The sequence below is a fragment of the Falco punctatus genome, assembly GCF_963210335.1.
Source record: "Falco punctatus genome assembly, chromosome: 1".
In the NCBI taxonomy this organism is placed as follows: Eukaryota; Metazoa; Chordata; class Aves; order Falconiformes; family Falconidae; genus Falco; species Falco punctatus.
In genome coordinates this window covers 103,833,192-103,856,219 of record NC_137580.1, presented here as the reverse complement: position 1 = coordinate 103,856,219, position 23,028 = coordinate 103,833,192, and the positions used below count along the sequence as shown (strand labels likewise).

At 58.6% G+C, this 23,028-nt stretch overlaps 1 protein-coding gene across 14 annotated transcripts in view; it reads left to right on the top strand.

Moving 5' to 3' along the window:
* Positions 1 to 4,508: 4,508 nt before the first annotated feature.
* GTF2IRD1 (GTF2I repeat domain containing 1) overlaps positions 4,509 to 23,028 on the top strand; it is a 79,030-nt gene continuing 60,510 nt past the window's right edge. For 13 of the 14 annotated variants that reach the window (XR_013923655.1, XR_013923656.1, XM_080364816.1 and 10 more), the window contains exon 1: positions 4,509 to 6,645. Coding sequence is in view for 11 of the 14 variants with exons in the window: in XM_080364816.1 (XP_080220942.1) it covers positions 6,223 to 6,645 (423 nt within the window). In the remaining 3 variants the exon portion in view is untranslated. The other variant, XM_080364813.1, reaches the window with a different exon arrangement.

Genomic DNA, 23,028 nt, shown 5'->3' with positions numbered 1-23,028 from the left:
AGACTTTCAAAATATCAGTCTAAATAACAAAAAATGAATATTAAGAGTATTTGCAAATTAACGTCTTTTGTAGCTGAACAAAGGCCTACTTTGGCATGTCTGGGACAGTCTCTTATTAAATCCCACTAATTATACAATTTTGTTGTGTCTAATCATTTCTTCACTTGCAGGAATTAAAACTGCAGCTCATTTTCCCATTTGTTGCACCAACGGTGCTTTCAGGGTCCCGGTGCTGCAAAGCAAGGCAGCTCCTGCTAGGACAGGGGGACCCTGTGGGTACAGGGATGGGGGGAAGGTGGGACAGGGACCTGGCCTTGTTCCTTCTCTCCTGTGTCTGTGTTATAACCTTGGGGCTTTGCATCGTTCCCTGCTCTTGGCATAGCTGGGGAAAAGCTCCAGCTTTTACTAGTGACTGCAACTGTGTGACAATTTCAGGGTTTATTTTTAAAGTACCATTTCAGAAGGAAGAACGGTGCCTCTGAGCCTTTTGGGTGCTGAGAAGGTTGAAAATGTGACTGCAGTGGAGACGGGATGCTCCTTTTCGGGGAGGTTTTGTTTGACCTCGGGGGGCACGGCTGTGTTAGAGGTGCAGCTGGGGCAGGGTGTGAAGGAGTGGTGACCTGGACCGCATCCACTTCAAATGCCACATTTCTGTGCCAAGCTTGGGCTGTTTTGCCGCCCGGCATGTGCCAAGCTGGCCAGGGTGATGGGTGATGGCACAGCAGCCCCTCCCCAGTGCTGCAGCTGTCAACCCCCTCTGGTCCCTTAGCTCCCATTTCTGCAGAGCCCGATCCCAAACGCCGTCATCCCCCCACGCAGGGGACACAGGGGACAGACCCGTCCCCAGCTTTAGCCCTCGGAAATGTGGCAGGGGAGCTTTGGGGGAAAGGAGGTTCAGTCAACTTCGTTAGGGAAATAGCATGGATCTTGTGTTCAAACCTTTGAAGTGTTAATTAAAAAGAATTATGCAAAGGAGCGAGGATTTGAAACATTCATTTGAATCTCAATAAGGCATCTGTATTAAAAATAGCAGTGGGATCAACTAAAGATACAGCAGTTTTGGAGTGAAATGGTCCCGGTGTCCCCGGCGCTGTCGGGCAGCAGGTTCCTGCCCGCTCCCTGCCCCTGATGGGCACAGTGGAGCGCGGCACAGTGACAGCCTGGGAAAACACTTCTCGCCTAATATTTAAAGATCTTAAAAGTATCTCATTTAAAAAGAAGACCCAGTGGGGTCCACTGTGGCGCTTAGCTGTAGCGCCCGGGCAGAGAGAGCAGGTTGCAGGGGCTGGTGAGGTGGGGGCGAGGCTGGGACCACCCCAGAGGCACCTGACATGGGGCACAAGGCACCCCACGCAGCTCCCAGCCCAGCCCCTTTCAGGGGAAACAAGGGGCTGCGCCTCTCCCCCACGGCCCTTCATTAAAACCCCTGGCATGTCCTGGCCCTCGTTCGTTCCAATAAAAAGCATCCAGGGTATTAATTACCAGATCAGTGGATAACGTCGTTAAGTTTACTTTTGCTCTGCACGGACCCAACGGGAATGTCAATGCCTCCTGCCCTTGGTGTCGGTGCTGCAAGGGCGTGGGTGGGTGGGCGCCCTGGCTGGCACTGGGGGGGCTGTGCCGGGCTGGCAGCGCCAGGGGGCACCGAGCCCCCACGCCTGCAGGGGAGCAGTGCATTCCCACCCTGGGAGAGGGCAGGCTGTGGGGGCCTGGGGTCTCCTGTGGGGATGGATCACCGGGCAGTGAGCTGGGGGTTGCAATCGGGGGCTGGAAGGGGCCTGGGCAGGGAATGGGGCTGAGGAGCTTTGCTGGGGCTGCGGCCTCGGGGGGAAGGTGCTGGCGGGCAAAGCTGGAGCCTCACTGCAAAATTACGTGGCGATTTCAAAGGCTGGGGCTGTAACCTCAGCTGCGGGTTCCGTTAAAAAGCATGAGCAGGAGCCCGACCTTGGGCAGGGCTCGGGGCCAGCGCTCCCCCGGCCGCCCCTTGTCCCCCACCGGCGGGAGCAGGTGATGCTCTGGCCGAAACGCCGTGCAGGGCTGACCCCGGTGCCAGGGAGTGGGATTTCCACAGGTGGGGCCTCCCCGGTCCTGTTTGGGTGCTGAAGTCTGTGGAGGGGATCCCAGGGCTGAGGGTTGGGCTGTCGGACCCCCGGCAGGGATGCTGGGGTACCTGCTGCACCCTCCTGAGCTGGGGAACCCCTGGCACTGATGAGCCAAAATGAGTCCCAGGTCCCAGCACCAGCCAGGCGCTGACTTTCCTCCTGCCAGGCAGCGTGGAGCTGGGATGGCTGGGGGAGCGCAGAAACCAGAAATCTCCCAGCTCTGCTCCCCAGGATGCTGTCGCTGTCCGGAGGCTCTGGTTTGGAAGCACCTCACCAGGGTCTTCATTAGCATGGAAATAATTCAAGGGATGCACTCAAAGAAAAACATTTTATCTGTTGTGCCGGAGCAAACACTTTTTTGCAGCGCGGCGTTCAAAGGACGGCAGGGCTGCAGGCAGCTGGCACCGCAGATATGTTAAACGCGGACGGGCAGAGTAAATATTCGCTAGAAGCTACCGCTATGCCCTAGCAGGCAGGGGGTGGGGGGGTGGAGTGGGGCTTTTTTTTGATCTTTCTACAAATATGTTTGGGACCAATAGATATCAGCTCGGGTTTTCCAGGGAATCCTTGCCAGCTTTACTCGACAGCACGTATCTTGCAAAAGAAAGGAGAACGCGTTTGGTGCACAGCTCTCCCGGCAGCAGCCGGCTTTGGTGCGGGGTGGACTCCCCAAAAGCGCAGCGCAGAAAGCGGCATTTGCTGCCTGCAAAGTCTGGTTCCTACAAGCGTGAGCGATGGCTTGGAAAGCTACTCCCCTCCCCCCCCAGCCCTGAAACTTCCCACCCGGAGCTGCAGACCCAAGGACTTTCTCCTCCAGGCTTTTCCTCCGCTCACCAAGATGTGCCCAGCGGCACCGAGCCACGATGGGCTTCCAGAAATGTCCCGCTCTTTGATCTATAATTTAAAAACCATTTTGTTTTGCCTTGGTCGTTTTAACCAGCGATTTGCTATAGCAAAAGAACATAATACCCCTGTAGGAAAGAAGAAATAAACTCATTCCTTCAATTAAATTTCTTCTGACCTTACTAAAACTTTTTCCCCATTCCCTCTTCTTTAGAAGCAGCTTTTCTTTTTTTTTTTTTTATTTTTGTGATCTCCAATTCCACCGAGAGACAGAAGAAATCAGCATATCAGAGAAAACAACGATTCTTGTGATGCCCAGCAGTCACTAATTAACAAATTAAAAAAAAAAAAAAAGAAGAAGAAATCTTTCTGCAGATAGGATTGTTTTCTGGTGATGCTGCCTTTTCTTTTGTCAGCGTTGTGACAAGGAACTTCTTTATTGCTGCAGATAGAGCAGATCGCACCCTCCCTCTCACGCCAGCCGCCTTGCTGGGTGGGCTTGGGTGGCTCATTGTTGTGGCCCCCCAAAAAAAGGCTTCACTCCCACTTGTGTCCTGTTGCAGTGGATTTTTTCGGAGACCGGCACAGATGGAAGAACAGCCAGGGACACTAAGCCATCGCAGTGGTCCCCCGGCTGGACCAGGCGCTCTTTCCACGAGCGCGAGCATCCCTAAAGGATGCTCATCACCTGTGTGGACCTGGTTCTGATGGAACATGTGAGGTCCCACCACATGGTCCACCTCCCCCCTGAAGTCCGTAGACCCCAGCTGGCAGCATCCCGCCCCCCCCCCCCCGAGATCTCCCCAAGCAGCCGAGCTGCGGCTCAGCCCGTCCCTGTCCCCCATCCCTCGCGTGGTTCAGCCCGCAGCCTGCCTTGCTCCACGGCCCCTGCCCAGGCTCCTTCTCCCGATTTCGGGATCGCTGTGACCTCCCCACACCCCAAGCACCCATGGCCCTACCTGGGGACGGCTCCCAAAGCCGAGACCCTGCTGGGAGCTGCTGCCGCCCGCGGGGGTAAGCTCCACTCACACACCAGTGACCGAAGGTGGCACCCAGGGGTCTCCGACCTCATTTCATGGTCCCCAACCATGAGGAGCAAGAGGGGACCCCAAAACCAGCTGGCACCGAGCCATCCCCAGGGGCTCAGCACTGGGGTCCCAGCTGTGTGACCACCCCTGCAGGACAGTTCCCCGCATGTCGGGAGCGAGCCAGGCGCTGGCCTTGGCCAAAGGACCTCGGGAAGCCTCTTGGCCAAGGTCCCTTCCAGGATCGGCATCCTGGGGTGGCTCCGAGAGGTGCCACCCTACAGCCGAACCCATGCTGGGGCGGGGGGAGGGGGTGTAACCCCCCCAAACACCAGCACCATCCTGTTTCTCTGGTGACACCATAAATGCTCCCTTGGGGCGGCTGCGGCCCCAATGGCCATGGGCCGGGGGGGGGCAGGTCTGGCCCGGGGGGGGGGGCAGGTTTGGGGGGCAACACTGAGCACAAGCCTGACCCCAGGGGGGGCCCCAGTGGGAACAAGGCACTGGGGGCCGCAGCCTCCCAGGGCACAGAGCAGGGGCACAGCACAGCACTTTCCTCCCCTTTTTTTTAAATCACCCAGGGTTTTTGGGCTGGCAGCGTGCCAAGGGGTGCTGGGGACCCCCGCACCCAAACCTCCCCGTCCCTCGCAGGCAGCTCCTCCTGTGCTCGCATGGCCTAATTCAATTAATTTTGGTGGGTGTTTTTTTTGGGGGGGGAGGTCTGGCTTTCAGATAATTAGCCCACAGATGCCCTGATTTCTTTCGTCGGAGTAAGACCTTCCATTTAATTATTCAGCGAGTGTGTTCTCACTCCCGAGGGATGCTCCCAGGGATGGCGGGTGCCCAGTGGGGACCAGCTCTGGCCACCCTGTCCCAGCTCCTCAAACCCTTCGTCCCCGTGGGGGTGTCCCCAGCCCCCCTCCCCCGTGCAGGTTTCCCAGGCCTGATGACACGGGGAGGGACGCAGGGGGTGCCAGGTGCCCGTGTGGGGCTCGGCAGCGCCGAGAAGCCCCTTCCCCGCTCCTCCAGAAACTGGGAAAAAGTGTTTTCTCTTAAAATGTTTTCTTCTCCCCACGGCCCCGGAGCAGTAATAAATCATCACTTATTTAAACCAAAATCCAGCTAATGGAGCAGCTGCATAATGCGTCTTCAAAGGGAAAAAAATGTCAGCAGTTTCCAAACTTTGGAGGTTAAAACGCTGTCAAGTTATTTTTAATAGTTTTTCATTTGTTTTAATTCGCTGTTCCTTAATGTGCCGCGAGGTGCTGGGGGAAGAGCCATTCCCTGCTCCCGGCTCCTGGCACAGCCCGGACCACTGGGCCAGCCGGCAGGGGCATGGCAGGCTGTGCCGTGCCAAACTGGGCCATGCTGAGCTGTGCTGTGCCAAGATGGGCCATGCTGGGCTGTACTGTGCCAAACTGGGCCACGCTGGGCTGGGCCATGATGTGCCGTGCCAACCTTGGCCATGCCGGGCTGTGCCGTGCCAAGCTGGGCCATGCTGGCCCGTGCTGGGCTGTGCCGTGCCAAGCTGGGCCATGCCGGGCTGTGCCGTGCCAAGCTGGGCCATGCTGGTCCATGCTGTGCAGTGCCGGGCTGTCCCATGCCAAGTTGGGCCATGCTGGGCTGTGCTGGGCTGTGCTGAGCTGTCCCATGCCAAGCTGGGCTGTGCTGGGCTGTGCCGTGTCAAGCTGGGCCATGCTGGGCCATGCTGAGCTGTGCCGTGCTGTCCCGTGCTATCCCATGCCATGCTGGGCTATGCCAGGTTGTGCCATGCTGGGCCATGCTGGGTTATGCCATGATGTGTTGTGCCAAACTGGGCCATGCTGTCCTGTGCTGAGCTGTGCCATACTAACCTGGGCCATGCCGCGCCATGCCAAGCTGTGCCATACTAGGCTGGGCCATGCTGTGCTGTGCTGTACTAAGCTGGGCCATAGAGCACCAGGCTGTGCCATGCCCTGCCAAGCCCACCTATGCCATGCCAGGCCGTGCCGTAACGGGCTGTGCTGAGCCAGGCTGGGCCATGCACTGATGAGCTGTGCCGTGCGGGGCCAGGCCGCGCCGCGCTGTCAAGCCATGCCACGCAGGGCTGTGCCAAGCCATGCTGTGTCATGCCAAGCCGTGCTGAGCTAACTATGCAGGGCAAGACTGTGCCATGCTGTGCTATGCCATGCCGAGCTGTGCAAAGCCAGGCTGTGCCAAACCATGCCGTGCTAAACCAAGGTGTGCTAACCTGAGCAGAGCCTTGCCAGGCCATGTCGAGCTGTGCCATGCTGCACAGAGCTGTGCTGAGCCATGCCGTGCCATACCGAGCTGAGACAAGCTGCACGGGGCGGTGTCGTGCCATGCTGAGCCACGCAGGACCAAGCCGTGCCAAGCCAAACTCTACCAGGGCAAAGCTGTGCCAAGCCATACCGTGCCAAACCACACAAGGAGCGTGCCGAACCGTGCCAAGCCGAGCCATGCCAACGCCAACAGGTGGCGACAGGTCCCCATTGCACCCCTGTGACCACCCCAGGACCCAAGTGGGCTACCGTGCCGAGCCGCGCCGAGCCGTGTCCAGCTGGAACGGCTCGGCTCGGCGCGTCTCGGCACGGCTCCGGAGCGGCATGAAAGGACTTAATAGAGCTCAGCCCTCCCCCCAACCCCCCCGGCCGGTTATCGGGCTGCTTAATCCCGTATGTAAATGGCAGCCAATGGATGGTGCCGTTGAGCGGGGTTGGGATTAGCGGCGGGGCGAATGGCTGGCACTTTTACTGGGATTACAGAACAAAGAGCTGCTCTCCTTTCCCAGCTTGGGGTGGGATTTTTTTTTTTTAACGCCCCCCCTCCCTCTTTTTTTTTTTCCTTTTTTTTTTTCCCCCTCTTCCCCCCCCCCCCCTTCCCTCCTTCCTTTTTCTTGTCTTTAAGCCCCATCGGGCAGCACCGGCTCCGCCCGGGGAGGAGGGAGGTGGCGGGAGGCGGGAGGCGGCTCCATCCCGGCCCCCGCCCGCCCGCCCCCGCCGCTCCCGCGCAGCCTCGCCGGGGGAGGCAGGAGCGCCGCGCCCGAGCCGCCCGCGGTAAGGAAAAGTTTTGCCCCCCCCCCCCCCCATGTGCCCACCCCCCCCCTCAGTCCCAGTCCTGGATGTAGCCGTGCGGGGGGGAACGGTGGGCCAAGGGGGGTGTTGGGGAGGCGGCACGGTTTGGGGGATGCTGGGGGGGAATAGGGGTGGGGAGGTGGGGGGTTCGTGGGGGGGGCTGGTAGAGCTGGGGGATGCTGGGGGGAATAAGGGTGAGAGGGTGCTGGGTTCGTGGAGAGGGGTGCTGGGGGGTGGTAGGACTGGGGGATGCTTGGGGAATAGGGTTGCGGGGTGGTGGGGTGCCGGGGGTTCGGGGGGGTGCTGCGGGGTGATAGCGATGCTGGGGGATGCGGGGGGCAGGAGGGCTGGGGGATGCTGGGGAGCGATAGGGCTGTGGGGTGGGGGGGTGCTGAAGCTGGGGGATGCTGCAGGGTAATAGGACTGGGGGGATGTTGCGGGGCTGGAGGGCTCTGGGGGGATGCTGGGGTTGGTGGGGCTGTGGGGGGTGTTGAGCTCTTTGGGGCTTGGGGGGCATTAGGGCTGGCGGGAGGGAATGCTGGGGGTGATGCTGGGGCTTGGGGTTGCTGGGGTCCAGCAGGGCTGGGGGGGATGCCAAGAGGCAATAAGGCTGGGGGGGGGCATTAGGGGTTGGGGGTGCCAGCGCTGCAGGGGTGCTTGGGGTGGTAAGGCAGGGGGCTGGGGGGGCGATGGTGCCGGGGCGGTGGGGCAGGGGATGCCGGGCTGGCCTTCGGTGCCCACCACCCCAACGATGTCCCATGTCCCTAAGGCAGCCCCAGGGCTACCACTTGCCCCAGCTGCGCCCGGCGGTGCCGAACAGGGGGGAAGCGGCAAGTGGGGTGCCGGGGCTCGCCTCCGCCGGCACGGGGAGCGGCAGCAGCGCGGCTGGAAATAGAAACAGGGTTGAGCTGACGAAGCGCTGGGGGCTTCGGCTGGGCTGGCCACCCGGCCTCGCACGGTGGCCCACGGGCTGGAGCGACAGGCGTCCTCTGTGGCCCCCGGGGCCGGCGGGGGCGAGCCGGGGGCTCTGGGTGCGTGGGGGTAGCCGTGATGGGGAGAAAGTTGCTCCCTGGGGAGCCGGTGCCCTTGTCCTTCCAGCGCGTGGGGCTGGCGGCAGGTTTAGCGGGGCTGTCCGTCCATCGGAGCGATGCTGTTAATGCGCCTTGCGCCGGGGCGAGCCTCGGAGCCGTGCAGGTAACGCTGGGGGCTTGCGGCGAGAGCGCTTCGGGAGGTGGGGGTGCCGCCGAGCATCACTGCAGAGCCACGGGGCTGGGTGTCGCGGGTGCTTGGGGGTCCGTGGCTCGGCCTCCTGCTGCATCGTTGCCCGTTGGCGTGCAGGCTCGGGACGCTGGAACCGGCTGGGGACAGTGGCACGGAGCCTCGTGTGACGGGAGCCCCCAGCTTTGGGGTGTCTGCTCCTGCTGGAGGAGCTGCTGGGGATTAACCCTGCACGTGAGCGCCGTTAATTCCGCAAGATCCCGGGTCTCCGGTCCCCGCCAGCGCAGGCAGCCCCGCTGTACCGGCTGTCACCCGTCCGAGCCCGCGGAATTCCCTGCTCCGGGGGAACGGCCGCAGCACCCGCTCGGAGATGAGAAAGCGGTGCAGCAGCTGCCGGCGGCAGACCCGACCCTGCTGGTGGCCAAGGGGCTGGGGGGCTAAAGGCCGTGGTTCGGTGCCTCTGCCGTGGCCCGTGGCCCCCCCAGAGCAGCGAGCCCTGGGCCGGTGGCGAGCAGCCGGCCGGGTGCCCGAGCCACCTTTGAGCCGCGGCAGCGTGGTGTGGCTGCCCCTGGTGCCAGGGTGCCAGTGACCACCGGACTGGGTGTCCCGCTGTGCCACGGGGCTGCCCTGCCCCGCTGCTATCCGGGCTGGCGTTGCCCCCCAAGGCCGCGTTTTTGGGGTGATCCCTGCCCGGGATGTGTGGCCGCTGGTGCAGGCAGGGCAGGGATCGGGCGGCTGCGCTGGCGGGGTGCTTGCAGGAGCTGGGGGTGATGGAGGGGGACGGGCGCTGGTGGCCATCATGGCCTCCCTCTGCTGTCCCTCCCGGGAGGGCTGTCACGGCTGGGCAGGGGAGCTGCTGGTGCTGCCCTGGGTCGCTGCTCGTTCAGGTTTGCTAATGAGAAGCCAAGAGTAAGAGGGAAGGAACCTGCTCAGGGATGTATTTAGGAACCTGCTCAGGGATGTATTTAGGAACCTGCCCTACCAGCCTGGGTGAGAGACGTGGTGCCCTCGTGGCAGCCCGGCACGGTGCCGGTAGGCGTCCGGTGGGACCTTGCGTGGGGCAGGAGGTGACCAGGAGGGTGGGCTTTGGGGCCAGCACAGAGGACAGTTCTGGCTGTCCCACTTGATGTGTATCACGTATGACTTGAGCGATGTTCTGCTTAAAGGAAGGAGAAAAAAACCCTAAACCCCAAAATCCCAGACCAAAACAAGCGACCTCTCGCCGTTGGAGCTGATGGGGGATTCCCATCTTCTGCTCCTGCAGGAAATAGCTCAGATTTTTTTCGGCAATTATCAATGCCCCGTACTTCCTTTGGGAATTTCTGCACCCCGGCAGCCAGGCTGGAGGAATGTGGAGGAACTCCGGTCACCGGCCAGGCTCGTCCCCAGCCGGTGGCCCACTGCGGGGCTGACCCCTGGGGTGGGCGCAGGGCTTGGTGGTGGCCGTCGTCGGCTTGGGCAGCAGTGCCTTGCCCTGCCCGGTGGCCAGCGGGCATGATTGCTCCTTGTGCTGCCGGCATCCCTTTGCAGATGCCTGTGGTGGGTGGATGTGGTGGTGGATCCTCATGGCAGTGGAGGTGTGGATGGGGACTGCTGCTCCCAGGATGGCTGCGCTTGGGTGTTAAGTGGTAGGTGATGGTTTGGGGCAAGGGGCTGTGCTGGTGCCCATGCTCTGCTGCCCCTCCAGCCATGTCTGCCCGCGTTGCACCTTCTTGGCAATGCCCAACCTCCTCTGGGGCTTTGTGGGGAGCAGAGGCAGATGCTGAAGGCACCTGGGGTGGGTTTGCCACCACCAGAAGCCTTCCCCTCTCAAGGACAGGGAGAAGGAGAGGAAAGAACCTACTGGGAGCCCCTTCTCAGGATGGAGATATCCATCCAGGAGCTAAAAATGTGTTTATTGATTCATTTATTGGGAAGAGCCCAGCTGGAAGCTGTCAGGAAAGGCTTCTGGTGTCCATCTGGATGCTGGTCTGAGCAGTGGGGCTGGGGGTGGAGAGTAGCCCTGGCCGCGGGTTTGCCAAGGAGGTGGCAGGTACGTGCAAACAGGAGCAAGGTTTCCCATGACTTTGCTCTGCCCTGTTGCAGCCTGGCCCTTCACAGAACGTGTTTTATTCACATCTCTTGAGGCCTTTTAGGAAAAATTTCTTCCACAAAAGAGCGGTTGGGCACTGGAACAGACTGCCCGGGGAGGTGGTGGACTCACCGTCCAGGAGGTGTTTAAAAGATGTGTAGATGCAGTGCTTAGGGATATGGTGGGCTTCCAGTGCTGGGTTAACGGTGGGACTCGATGATCTCAAAGGTCTTTTCCAACTTAAATGATTCTATGATTGTCTTTGAAAAGAGGTGAGGAGCCTTCAGCCTGGTCAGAAGCGGTGGGAGGCTCCGGTCTGCGTGGTGGCCAGGCTCCAGGTGGTCTTTGGGGGTTTTCACTCACCGGTTCGATGCTTCGTTTCTTAGGGCAGCCCCGGTGGCTGAATTTGCTTCAAGCCCAAGAGAAAAATGTCAAGTGAGCCCGGGTAGGTGCTCGTCCCTGCCACATGCTGCTCCTGTGGTGGTGGTGGAGCGATGCGCTGGGGTGGGGGCTGCAGCTGGAGAAATCCCCCAAAGCAGCTGGGGCATGGCTGTTGTGGGAATATCCCCACGTCTCATCCTGTTTCGGGAGCTGCTGCCAAACGCTGCCTTACGAACGCTTTGGCAGGGATTTCTGAGGGACTTACCTGTGGGAAAGGAAGCTTTGCTGCTGCCCTAGGTAGGATGCTGCGAAGAAAAGCACTCGGCACACGAAGCCCCTCCTGGAGAGCAGTTGTACCGAGGTGGGATTTACATTCCTGCAGGCAAACAGCTTCTGTTTGAGTTTTCTGGCTTCACGTTTCCTTGACTCTGCTCCGTGCTGGCCTGGCTGGTTCAAGAAGAGAATCAACCTCAGTGAGACGAGCAGGGACTGGTGAGGAGCACAGCTCTGCTGCTGTGTGTCCACGTGGATGTCACTGTCCTTTACCAGGGCTTCCCCCCTCAGAGCTGATCTCCACCTCTCACCTGAGGGGTGAAGTGTCTGTCTTCGTTTCCTTTAAATGTGCAACATCAAAAGGAGCAGGCGCCGGCGGGGAGGTCGGTGTGGACCCAGGAGGGCTCCTGGAAATGTGTCATCCAGCGCCCGCCTGCCTGTCTGGGTCCTCTGCCCCAGGAGATGGAAGGGGACAAACCCAGATGTCCCCTGCCCATGGGTGACATCCCCGATGTGGCGTGCTGCACCGCTGAGCCATCCAAGTGGGTGCAGGCGGGTGGGCGCACAGGCTCGTGGTGGGCACTATGGACCTGCTGCTGATCTGCTCCTGGAGCACCTTGGGCAGAGGGAAACCTGGGAGCTCGGGGGGCGCTTTGGGGCGTAGATCCCTCAGGAGATGGCCTGGAGGAACACTGGTGGGAGGAATGTTTTGTCATCTTTTTTATTTTTTGAAGCATTTTTCGCGCTTTTTGGTGGTGTCTGCTGGTTGCTGCCAGGGCTTGTGTGTCCTGCTTAGCTGGGATGCTTCTGGAGGAGAAACCTCCCCCTGGAATGGGTGGATGGAGGTCAGAGGGATTTGTGTGCTTCCGAGAGAAACGTGTGGTGCCCAGGCCCTGATAACCAGCAGCTTTATGGGGTGGTTTGAAGCGGGGCTGGAAAGTCCCTTTACATGGGAAGAAGTGTTTGGTGAAGAGGTAGGAGCTAAGCCCCGTCCCTGGCCAAGGGAGGGGGTGGATGTGTTAAGGAGCCCTTGGCTTCCTTCTCCCTTGCTAAAAAAAAAAGAAAAAAAAACAGCCCAGAAAGCTTTCCCTCTAACTCTTGGTTAGAAGGACATCAGGGCAGTCAGCCTGGCTTAGAGAAAACTCGTGGTGAGCAGAGCAGGAGTGCTCCAGAGCAAGGTAACACCCGGGAAATGAAGCCATCGCAGTAGGTGAAGATCTCCTGGGGCTTATCCTGTGGCCGTGAGAGAAAATGCTTTGCCCACCTTCAAAGGGTGGCACGCAGGGATGAGCGTGTCCCTGCGCCCGGGTCGTGGCAGAGCTCACAACTTGCCTGGACCTGCGGCTGCGTGGACCTGCCTCCTGCCTGGGAAATGGCCCGCGTGAGGTGACCTTGCCCTGGGACACTGGCCACCGGCCACTGTGTTGCTCATCTGCTGCTGGAGCTCCAGCCCAGTGGAACCCAAGGGTTGGCCCTGGGTGGTGGGGCTGGCTCCGACCACGGTGCCGGGGATGGAGGTGGCTCCCTGGAGGCGGGCAGAGCCCCCTCCACTGGCACGCACAGATGAAAGAGGCAGACCCAGCCCTGCTTCTAATTAGTGGCAATCCTCATGCCTGAAATTAAGCTCAGCAACTTTGTAAGGGCTTGGCACTGGGGAGCACGCGTGGCACGGCACATGGGTGACAGCAGCAGGGAGCAGTGCCGGTAAGGCTGGCGCTGCCCTCGCCTACCAGCAGCCACCAGGGAGAGCCTCCGGGATACCCAAATTCTGGGATGAGGCTTGAGATGAGCTGTGGGGCTGCTGGTCCGTACCCTGCTGCGGGACGGAGACCCCAGAGGGGCGCATGTGGCAAGGGGCAGGTTTTCCCTGGATGGATGCTGCTGCTCGGAGCTTCTCAAAATAAAAAAAAAACCTAAAACCATCGTAAAGGATGGTTTGCATTCGGGGCTGAATTGGCGCCAAGCCCCGCGGGATGGGGGTTGTGGCATGTCCCCCCCAGCCCTGGCAGGATGGTGCTGTGCCCACTGCGGTCGGGCTTTGGGACCTATTTGAGGCTTCCATCAAAGTCACCCTCCTCCCTATCGGGTCAGCTTTCTGCTTCTTTCCTTGCAGGGTAGGTGATGGGGATGGAAAAACCTGTAGGAAAGGCAGGATTATGTCTCCCTAATTAGTAGGGGCCTGATTACCATTTCTACCCAGAGATCTGGCAATGATTAAATATGTGGGAATTATCTTTATTATTTGTGTTGCATTAGTATTTAGGAGGCTAGGAACCCACCGGCTGTGCCAGCAACCAGCGGTAGCCCTCGGCTGGAGGAGTGGCGTCGCTGGCACGCATGCTGCCTGTCCTGGCTGGCACTGGGGGTCTGAGCCCCGCGCACCCGTGGCAGCACCCAAATTGCTCTTGCAGCTCTGCTCCCGGGACCTTAGAAGGATGTAAAGCATTGAATTGTGCATCTTTTTTTGTTGCATACAAGTCACATGTGGTTTAGCGTGTGTGTGTGGGGGGAAACCGGTGTATTAACGTGACCTCAGAGATTGTGATTTATATATGGATTTAAAATGTAGATATTTTTTTTTTTTTGGCACCTGCGTTGTCGAAGCCCAGGAGTTGGCCGCCGCCTTTAGATGCTCTGGCTTTATTGTTGGAGGGCTACAATAAAGCAATCTCGTTAGGTAAATATAACGATGTTACGATCCACCATCTGCTAAAGTGCTGCTGCACGGCGCTGGCAGGGCAGTGGGAGCTGCTGCCACTCCGCTTCTTCCCTGCTCCTTCTCACCGGTGGCCGCCGTGGGTCTTGTGTGTCCTAGGAGAAACACGAGGGGTTGGTATGGATGGAGAAAGGGCTTTTTCCTATGGTTTCCTCTCTTTTAACCGGACAGGGGATGAGCCGTTGAACCCTTCCAGCTGGTGAGGAGCGATTCCCATCAGAGCGCGGTGCGGCTGTTGTGATGGTGTCGGCAGGTCCCTCCAAAACTGGGTCACCACTTTGCTGAGCTGTGGAGACCCCAACGCGTGGGGATGCTCTGGTCTGCAAGGACACCCCAAGAAGCTCCCAGGTCCTGGGTCCCACAGCATCATCCTTGCTCCCATCCGAGCAGTGTGGGGTACCCCTGTCCTGCTGGCAGCAGGGACACCCCCCACCCCCCCCCCACCCCCCCCCGCCATTAGAAGCCCTTTTGCAATCGGCAGGAAGGATTGCGCTCAGTTGGCAAAATATGTGAGGAACTCTGCTTGTTTAAAGTGCCTTTGGGGTTTTGGGCCTTAAATAAACATCCTGGTTGGGGTTTGGGTTGGAGGTTTTCATCCTGGGAAAGGCAGGCGGGGGGAAGGGAGCTGTGCCGGTGCCCCAAGTCTGCGTGCGCCTTCTGACAAGGTTATAAATTAGCTTCATTAGAGGAGGATCACTGAAAATAAATTGCTCCGCACCCTTTAAGGGCATTGCCGGGCTGTAATTTCATCTCAGCTTTCTGGGGAAAAATGCCTAGAAACCCTTGAAGTGAAATTACAGCATCGTACCCCGGATTAGAGCTTGGTATTTTTGTCCCCCCTGTCCCCCCGTCCCCCTGCAAAATGCAGACATCCCCGGATGAAGCTTGGCAGGGGTTGGCGGCAGGTTTCTGGCACATGCCAGGCGATGCCCGGTGGGAGAGCAGCGTGCCGGCCGGCCGTCAGATCCCTGGTGGAACGGCACGGTTCAGCCCGAGTGGCCCATGTGCTGTTCCTGCAGATCTGTGGTGGGAGTGGGCAGCCAGCGACCTTTAACAGGACATTAAACATTTATGAAACCCGTTAGAATTAGTGTCAGGTTGTATTTATTTATCTTACTTAAAAAGAGAGAGGAGAAAAAAAGACGAGCGTGACCTGAGTCCCGTGAGCTGAGTGCCCTGGTGCTGTGCCCGCCCAGCCCTCCCTGTGCAAGCTCCCGGAGCAAAGGGCTGGCTCCAGGATGGATCCAGCACCCACCTGTGCCCTTCCCGCTGCTCCTTGCTGGATCCCACTGCAGGGAAGAGCAGGCAGCGGCGGTGCATCCCAGCATCCAATCCCATCCCCATCCTGCGCCCTTCAAATACTTTTCGTTTGAGTGGGCTAATTATTTTTTCCCCCCACTTGCCCAAAGGTTTATTCTTTTCCAGGGGGTGGGAGAGCATGAGATTAGCCCCACATCTCCTGCGTCATCTCCCCACAGCCACCTGCCGGCTTTCCCCGCACCGTCCCTCTGAGGATTACGCACTCTCTTGAAAACCTCTTTGTTTCCCCATGCTTGCTGTTGTAATTTATGTACGATGTCGTCGCTTGTTGAAAAACAAGGTCTTTATCTCCGTGGGAATTACACCTGCAGAAATCCAGCCCTGTCGTTGCCTGCACATGAGGCTCTCCATGATAAAAGCTGGCTCCGGCACTGCCGCAGCGATGCAAAAGTTTCCTCTACTTTAGCTGCCGGCAAGGGTGATGCTTGTGTCCCCTCCACACCTCGGAGCGCACAAATCCCCTCATCTTTAAATACTCTCTCAAAGCAGGCTGCTTGGGTTGTGGTTTCATCGCTGAGAAATTTTCTTCCCCCTGAGTTCTTTCTTTCTCCCCTAGCATCATAGGTATCGTTGATTTTTTTTTTTTTTTTTTTGGCTTCTGGTTATTTTATTTTATTTATGTAAGATGCGTATTTCCATGCTCACTGACCTTCCGGCATGCTGTGGACCTGATGCGGTGATGCCGATGGATGGAGTGGAGCGTGCGTCTCACGGGGCCAAGGGTGCCTGTGGGTGGCTGGCAGTCGCGCTTCTGGAAAGGGCTATTTTTAACAGCTGGGCTTGCGCTGGGTTGCCATTTGTGTGGCAGAGCACGTAGACATCCTTTATTATTTTCAACCTGGTAATTAAAAATAACGTGGAGTTGTCGCCGCTGTGGTGGCCCCTGCTGAGGATGCTCTGGGATGCCGGCTTTCCCACGTTACGGGTGGGCTTTGCTCCCTCCAGTTGCTGTCCCAGTTGGGGCAGGGATGGCGATGCCAGTCGGCAGCTGGAGCCAGCCCCTCGGAGGTGCCAGTCTGGGAGAGCAGGAAGGGAAATGGCTCTGGTTGGGGCTGCGAGCGAGGGGAGCCGTGGGAGGCTGGCAGACAGCCTGCTGGCCCCTGTGCCCCTTCCCTGCGCCTCCGCACCCCCCAAAAGCAAAACGGGTGCACGTCGGCATCGCCTGGGTGGGAGCCAGGATGTGGTGCTGGGGTGCCCTTCCTCTTTCTCCGCCCCATAACTCTTTTCTTGTGGTCAGATGAGGCTCAGGGGGTGCTGGGTTGGGTCTGCACCCCCCCTGCATGCTTCCCCACCTCAAAACCATCAGTGATGCCTATAGAAAACCTTAGAGCAAATGCCGTTCCTCTTAAACCCATGTGCTGTGGGTGTGCCGAGGGTTTCTGTCCTTTCCACCCCCCTCCTTCACTAACCCACTTTTCACCGGCGATGCTACGGAAGGCGTTCAAGCCCAGAACCTTCCTTCTCAGTATTGATTTTGCTTTCTGCTTGAGTCTCTCTTTATTGCCCTTGGTATTCTGAGTGGCTGGAAGGATGCTGGGGAGAGCCAGGCTGCCTCTTCGGGGTGTTTCGTGTCCCTGGCAGCGAGGTGATGGGCACAGGGGCTGGGGGAGGATGGAGCGGTACCCCTCCTTGGAGGTGCTGGTGCGCTGGGGGTCACAGATTCGGGCTGCGAGGTTCACTGTGTGAAGATGCTGGAGAGATGAGAGATCACACTTAGCACCCAGGGAAAGCCTCTTGTAGGGTGGCTGGGGTGGTTTCTCCTCCGGGATCACTGGCCTTGGGCAGAGATTAAGGTGCTTCCTCCCATCTTGGGGGGAAACCAGCATTTTGCTTTTAATTAGATTTTTGGGCTTCATCCGAGCCAGCAGCTTCACAGAGGATGAGGCACGGTGGTGGAGTGGCTGAAATACAGCTGCCTATTTAAATATTTACTTGCCCACTAGAAAGTAGCTCTGTCTTTACCCGCTCTGTGGCTGCACATGGCGCAGAGCCGTGCCGAGAGCACGCTGGCTCCCCCGGGCTCAGCACCTTTGCTGCGGGGCAGTGGGTGCCCCTTGCCTGATCGCTTGCCACCTATTTAAGGGGAACTGATTAAGAAATGAATTCACAATCTCAGGCTCCGTGGGTCCCGATGCGAATGCTTTGATTGCCGTGGAGCGGGAGTGGATGTGGGTGAGCACACTGCTTCCCGTCCTTCTGGCTGAAGCAAGAGGTAATTCGGGGGCTTTTGGTGTTGGGGTGATTTGATGTTTGAAAATTCACATTTTTATATCGGTTTCTACAGGTTTCATGGTGTGTGAGGTTGTGCGGGTCTCGGCAGGGTTTGGGGCATGGGTCTGTGCTTGGCAGCATCCTGAACCGGGGTCATGGGTAGATGGTGGTAACCCGAGCTGTTCCCCAGCGCTGCAGCCCCTCGTTTCCCATCTCATAAGTGTCCACATTGGAGGGTTTCTGTTTTTCAACTCGACAAGCCCAAGTGCAAAAAATAAGCTGCGAGCCCAAAAACTAAACTGTGTGCCCTCTGCCTTCCCCATGACAAGGTGCTCAGCCCCCAAAATCTCTTTTTTGGGGGGGCCAGTCCCCACCCCTGGTGTCACCTCTCCTGGCAGCATCACCATCTCAGAGCCACACCGGCACTGAGCCACCTCTGACACCCAAACCACAACGCACATGTATTTATTTTCTGTTATTTATGGGGTGTCTGAGCCAAGCTCTTGTTTTCCCCAGTGGCGGGGAACCGGGGTGCCTTCCAGCTGCCTCAGCACCCCCTGAACCTGCCCCATGCACCCCGAGAGGCGCTGGGTGCTGGGCGTTGGGTGCTGATTTCCCTGCCCTCACACCCAAAGCAGGTTCCGAATCTGGGACGCCGCTTCTCTGGGTGCTTCGTCGGGCGCCGGAGCTGCCGATTAAGGGAAATGTGCCACAAGGCAGGTTTGCTTTGCAGGATTAAAAGCAAATAAATATTTATGTGCTATGCAAAGCGGGCCCGATAAGATATGCGTATCATTGGGAATTTGAAGCGGTTTTGGTTTGGGCCCAAGATGAAGGGGGTGTGCGTGTCGGTGCGTTACGTGGGTTTAAAGGGATGGGTTTTTTTCTCTTGCTGCACAGAAATAAAAATAGAGAGGGAAAAAACAAGGGGGTTTTGCTTCTCAGGCTGCTCCTGTCTTGGGTTTCACCGTCTCTCTGCATCCTGGTGTCTTTAACTGCAGGGATGGAGAAGAGCCAGGGAGAGAGGGCAGCGCAGGCAGCATTTCGTATGCAAATATAATGCTGGCCCCGTTCCTAATATTCGCTGTGTTTACACGTAAATGCAAACAACTGTTGACTTAGTTTCAACAGATAATGTGTTTCATAACACAATGGAAATGAGAATTAAGCCGGAATTTAGCAGGGGGGAACATGTGTTTCTGCGAGACCTCAGGCTGCGCCGGGTTCGTGCCCGTGTGCCGTGTCGTGGTCGTGGCAGTGCCAGCACCGTGGGGGCTCGGGGCTGGGGCTCAGCACCCCTGGGGGCCCCTTCTTGCTGGTATTGGGGTACCCCTCTGCTGGCTGATTTCCCTTGCTAGGCTGCCCGGGTGTGGGGTGAGTGGCGTGGGGATGGCTGGTCGGCTGGGGGTCGGTGAGCTGAACTGGCCCACTGTCAAGGCGGGCGGCGTCCCTCCAAAGTTGTGGGAGCTGGGGCTGGTCACAGGCCAGCTCTCCCCTGTGCAAGAAGGTGCTTGTGTGCTTCGGGGGGTCGAGGCATCAGGGGAAGGGAAATGCTGACCCAGGCCACTATGCTGGGGCCTGAGCACCGGCACAGCCCAGAAGGGAGGAGGTGGCAGCGGCCAGGTCACCTTGTCCCGGCGTAACCCTGAGCAGCAGCGTGTGGGAGAGGGCCTGGCTGTAGTTTAGGGCCAGATCCTGGCCAGCCCGGGGCAGTCCTTGCAGGGCTCCCCAGGGCAGCCTTTGAGTCATGGCTCCAATCACTGGCTATCAGAGCCGCTCCCGACGCCTCCGCCCCACGCCTGCTGCCTCCCCACCCCACCGCATCCCAAATCCCACCACCCGGGCAAGGCGGGACCCAGCACCACCACGAACCCCCCGGGATGCTGCATCGCCCTTCCCAGGTGAAGGCACTGATGCACGTGGGCAGCTCCCACAGCCCCAAGGGGCACAGGCGTCGCCAGGGAATTGGCAGTTTGGCACCCATGGGTGTGTAATCACCGTCTCTGGGTGTGGGTTTGTCCCCATCCGTCTGTCTGCCTGTCCCCTCCTTGCTGGGTGGCTGCCACCCAGCGCAGCAGAGTTTGCTTGCTGTGCTCAGGGCACCGTGTTCAAAAATGCTGAGCCCCGGTGAACGTGGCGGGGGAAAATCGTACGGTGCGCACCCAAGCTGTATTAGACACCAGCGAATCTCCCCATGAGAGCTGCAGGGACGGTGACACCGGTGGGGACACGTTGGAGGTGCATGAATCTACCAGCCCCTGGGCCGCCCCCAGCCACCGGGATGCTGCTCTTGGGATGCTGGAGCAGCACAGCAGGACCTGGCGCTGCAGCCATCGTGATGCTGGTTGTGATGCCAGGGTCCAGGGAAGCCAGAGTGTCCGTGGCCGGACCCGGTGGCTCCTGGCGCATCATCTCCCAGTGGAGGGTGATGCCTGTGCCTGAGCTGGGTGGGGGCCATGCGGCACCTGCGGCTGTTTGTGTCTGGCAGCCGGCGGTGATGGTGCCGCAGTAATGGCGGGGTTTGCTGGGGTTTGCATGAGAAACAGCCGGTTTCGGGGCTGGTGCCATGGCCAGAGGCTGCCCAGGAAGGAAATGGGGATCCAGGCTGGCTGGGGCAGCAGCTGCCGGCAGCCTCCCCCTTCCAGGTGGCACTGCTGGCTCCCTTGGAGGGTCACGCAGGGGTGGCTGTGTGCCCGGCTTCAGCAAAGGCTCCTCCATTGCCGGTGATGAGTCCCCTGCCTGCGTGGGATGCCCGATTCTGGGCAGGCGCCAAGGCCATGGGTGACAGGGCACAGCGGCACCGGCTCTCAGCACACGTGGTCCCCGCCACCGGGCTGGGGCAGTGGGTGAGTGCTGGGGCGACCCCGGACCTGCTCTTGCCTTTCCAATCCATCCCATGAAATAAGGGAGAAGGGAGAGGGAAGGAGCGGGGAGCTCAGGGCGTGGGATGCTCCCATCTCCAAGCCTCCTTTCATCCTCTTAGAAAGTAATTTTATTTTTTTTATTGAGCTTATTTATGTGGCGGAGATTATATTCTTATCCAGGCGTGGGATTAGCAAATAGCCCATCCTGAAACACAGGGAATACTCGACACTGAGACACCAATAGCCAGAGAGAAATATTAGGGATAAACTAATGAGATTAGGTAGCAGCTCTCTATCGGGGACCTCCTTGGGCAGAGCAGAAGGCCGGTGCTGAGCAGTGGTGGCCATGGGCTGGAGTCAGGGGTTGGGGGGGATCAGTGCCATCAACGGCAGCTTTGTAAAAGAATAAAACCTTGGGGTTGAGTGTTGTGGAGCAAGACGCCAGCATCCGCTTTCATGGTGAGGACCAGGCTGGGCCATCCTCTGCTGAGCCCTTGCAAACTCATGCCCCCCCTGCCTGGGCACTGCGTCTCTCTCTATTTGCAGTTTGGGGATTTTTCTGCTAGATAATTCAGAATTATCATTATTTGTTACTATTACATGGAGCAGTACGTGGTTAGACAGATACAAGGTGGGCACACCAACTGAGGCGATAGCCGGGACAGAGCATTGGGCACCTTTCAGAGAAAGCAAACCTTGTACTGTGGTGTGGGGCCAGTGCTGGTGCACCTGTGGGCATCGTGAACATGGGATTTTTCCTTAATTTGGGGGGGGGGGGCGAAAGGGAAGGAAAAAAAAAAGCAAAAAGATGTGTCTGTGTAATATAAAATTCAAGTTAGGCTCTTGGTGACTTCATGGAAAACAACGGGCTTTTTATGTTGGCTCTTGGGGTAGGAGGAGAGCAGGCTAGAATAAAGATTTACAGTGTTTGGGAGATTAAAGGCCCTTGGTACATTGTTCAAATACCACGAGATTAGTTTCCAAGGAGACGGATACCAGTTGCCATAGGCACCGGGGGGCCAGGAATTAGGATTGCGATTTTTTATCCTGATCACGCAACCAGTAGCTGAATGCTGCTAAAACTCGGGCTTTAAATAACCCCAGCGTTAGCTTACAGCGCTGAACCGGAGGCTGGGAACTGTATCTGCCTGCCTTCCCTGCCCCAGCGCCCGTTGGGGTGTGCAGAGCTGGACCCGGGTATCGATGTGGGGGGGTGAGGTGATACAGGCCTGGGGACTGAGCTTGGTGCAACCCCAAGACCTGCCTTGCAAGTTGTCCTGTGGCTTCTGGGCTCGTTTCATCTCATTTTTTCTCTAGGCAAGGGCTTGCCGGCATCTTCTGGTGATAAGCAGCAGTCACGGTGGTGCAGGGGCAGGGGATGTACCGAGGGGCAGAATTAGTCGCCTGCTAATTTTGGCTTCCCCGGCTGCCCGCTTCTGGGAAGTGCAACCCGAGCCCTGGCGCGTGGGATGCCGCTCCGTGCCCTCGCTGCCCGCTGCTTCTTCTAGGAACGGCAAAGCACGGGCTTTGCTCCGATGTGGGAAGGGGTGCTGAGCTCCCCGTCACGGGCCGGGCTTTGGGGCTGGGCATCCCCCTGGGCAGGGAGGCTGAACGCGGGGAGCCACGCAGGCACCCAGGTCCCCATGGCTGGGTGCCTTGACTCACCCGTTGGGCACCGTGAAGTCCATCTCCGGCCTCGCTGCCACCAGCCACGGCCACTTTCCGTGCACAGCGCTCACAGCATCCCTCCCCTGCAATGGTGGGAACGCTTGGATTAATGCTTACTTCCTCCTGTCCCCCGCCTTTTTTTTTTTTTATTAATTTCTTTAATAAATGAAGAGGCAGTTGCTTGAAGCGAGAGCTTCTGTGCCTGCCTGCCACGAGATTGCGGCGTGGAAACTTGTCTAGAGCTGAAAGCTGTGCTGCTCGAGCTCCGCAGGCAGAGCGATCCCCCCCAGCAGCCGCCGTGACATGAAAGTGTTTATCCTGGGGGAGATGAGATGCAGCTTCTGAAGGGCACTTGATCCCGCTCCGTCTCTCTTTGCACTAGACAGAAGCCCTACTGTAATTTTACTCTATTATATTTGTGTGCCCGCCTAGGCCAGGCTTAAGAAAACCAAGGCGGCAGCAGAATGCAACGCCCTGGTTGGGGGGGGGAAAGCTAAATTCATGCAGCGGACGCGTCCCCCGCGGGAGCCCCCGGTTTGCTCTTTGCTTCTTTTCTAAGTGGGACTAAACCACAGCGGGCACCAGATTATCTGGGAAAGCAGAGCTGAGGCGGCGATGCCGGTGGATGTTGTGGTGCCGGGGTGTACGTGAGAAGCTTTTCCAGCAGGTGCCCTGGGTTTTGTCGGTAAAATAAAACAGGGGAGGAGGTGTCCGGTGGTGGGAGCGTGTTCTGCCCGGTACTACCTGGCTGGAAGGAGTTGGGGGAAAAATACGGGGGTCTGAGAGAGCTGGCGAGGTAAGGGCTGCGGGCACAAGGGGTGTGTGGGCACAAGCAGTCAGGTGCCCCGGAGTGTGCCGGAGGCTGTTTGCCTCCCAGCTCTGCTGCTCTCAGGCTTTTGCAAAAAGGTATCAGCTTGAAAAGTAGCATCTCCCCCCCCTCCCCCCCCCCCCAAAAAAAAATAATGGGGGGAGTTTGTGGATGTGGGGAGAGATTTGGCAGTAGTTATGGGGCAGCAGTTGGACCAGATTATGGGGCTGGGGGTGCACCGGCACCCACCTTTGGGGGATGCAGATGTGTCCTCAGCAGACGCTTTTTTGCAGCGGGTGCGTTAGCATTGTGGCACCTGGGGTCCCCCAGAACCCAGAGCCCCCCCACCTGCCCTGGGAGGGCTGTACTGCAGGGGCACCCATGCATGGGGCAGGGATTAGGAATCTAAGGGCTTTTTGGGGTGTTTAGACATTTGAGGGTGTTTCTGGGCATG